The sequence below is a fragment of the Chiloscyllium plagiosum genome, unplaced genomic scaffold, assembly GCF_004010195.1.
Source record: "Chiloscyllium plagiosum isolate BGI_BamShark_2017 unplaced genomic scaffold, ASM401019v2 scaf_3008, whole genome shotgun sequence".
NCBI lineage: Eukaryota > Metazoa > Chordata > Chondrichthyes > Orectolobiformes > Hemiscylliidae > Chiloscyllium > Chiloscyllium plagiosum.
In genome coordinates, this window is record NW_025208663.1 from 7,422 (window position 1) to 8,601 (window position 1,180).

Consider the following 1,180-nt stretch of genomic DNA (forward strand, 5'->3'; position numbering starts at 1 on the left):
TCTTCTCCTTTCTCTTCCTCCGCTGCCTTCTCTCCCTCTTCTTCTTTCTCTTCCTCCGCTGCCTTCTCCCCCTCTTCTCCTTTCTCGCCTTCTGCTGGCTGCTCTCCCTCTTGTCCAACATCTTCCTCAGCCGATTTTTCTTCAGCTGCCCCTTCTCCCTCTTCTATTTCTTTGTTGCTCTTCTCCTCCTCCAAGTCTTTGGCATTCTCCTCGCTTACTATGCCTTCCTCATCCTTTTTGTCGGCTGTGGCCCCTTCTGATTCCTCCTCTTTCTCAGCTGCCTCTGTCTTCTCTTTCTCTCCCTCGGCCACTGCCTCGTCTTCCTTGTCTGCTGCGTTGTCTTCAGCTTCTGCACTCTTGGTCATGTTTTCCTGTACCGTGTCCTCCTCCTCTTCCTCCTGCTCTGTCTTTGCTTCATTTTGCTCATTCTCCCCCTCCAATTTCTTCTCCTCCTGTGCCAGATCGTCCTTCATCCCCTCGCTCTCTGCGCTTTCCTCCATCTCTACTGTGTTTCTGTCTGATATTCACAGGACCCACGTGCGCTTTTGTTGACCAGTTGTCCAGATCATGGAATGCTGTAGGTTGGTCTTCCAGTTCTTAGATGTCACTGGGAGAGTTGGTCTTGGTTCTCACATAACTGAACACCAATCCCATCTGACACAACAAAGGTCTTCCACTGAGGAGGGTGGTCAGGGAACTGGTCAGATTGTCTTGAATCTTCTTTGGGGAGGGGATGTTTTTTGGGGAGATGGAGGTTAAGTTATTATACTTTATTATTCTGCATTACGTCCTGTCTAGTTTCAGACGGACATGTGTGTGAGGTATCCAAGGTTTGTGACGTCATGATGATGGCCCAGTGTGTTACCACCAGACATCACCATCTGATGTCACAAGGAGATGGCCATCACAACCCCACCCCCGACAGAAGGTACCCACACTCTCACCCTCACTCTCCCACCTTCTCTCTCTCACCCTCACCTCTCTCTCTCACCCACACTCTCCCACTTTCTCTCTCTCACCCTCACCTTCTCTCTCTCTCTCACCCACACTCTCCCACCTTCTCTCTCACCCTCACCTCTCTCTCTCACCCTCACTCTCCCACCTTCTCTCTCTCACCTTCACCTCTCTCTCTCACCCACACTTTCCCACCTTCTCTCTCTCACCCTCACCTCTCTCTCTC

The 1,180-nt window shown here is 51.2% G+C and overlaps 1 protein-coding gene across 1 annotated transcript in view; it reads right to left on the bottom strand.

Annotated features, from left to right (window-relative positions):
• The window catches only part of LOC122546715 (titin-like), a gene marked incomplete at its 3' end in the record, with an annotated part of 7,899 nt that extends 7,399 nt beyond the window's left edge, over positions 1-500 (bottom strand). The window contains exon 1 of the mRNA XM_043685363.1: positions 27-500. Coding sequence (XP_043541298.1) covers positions 27-500 — 474 coding nt within the window. The remainder of the gene's footprint in view (positions 1-26) is intronic.
• Between the last annotated feature and the right edge of the window lie 680 nt (positions 501-1,180).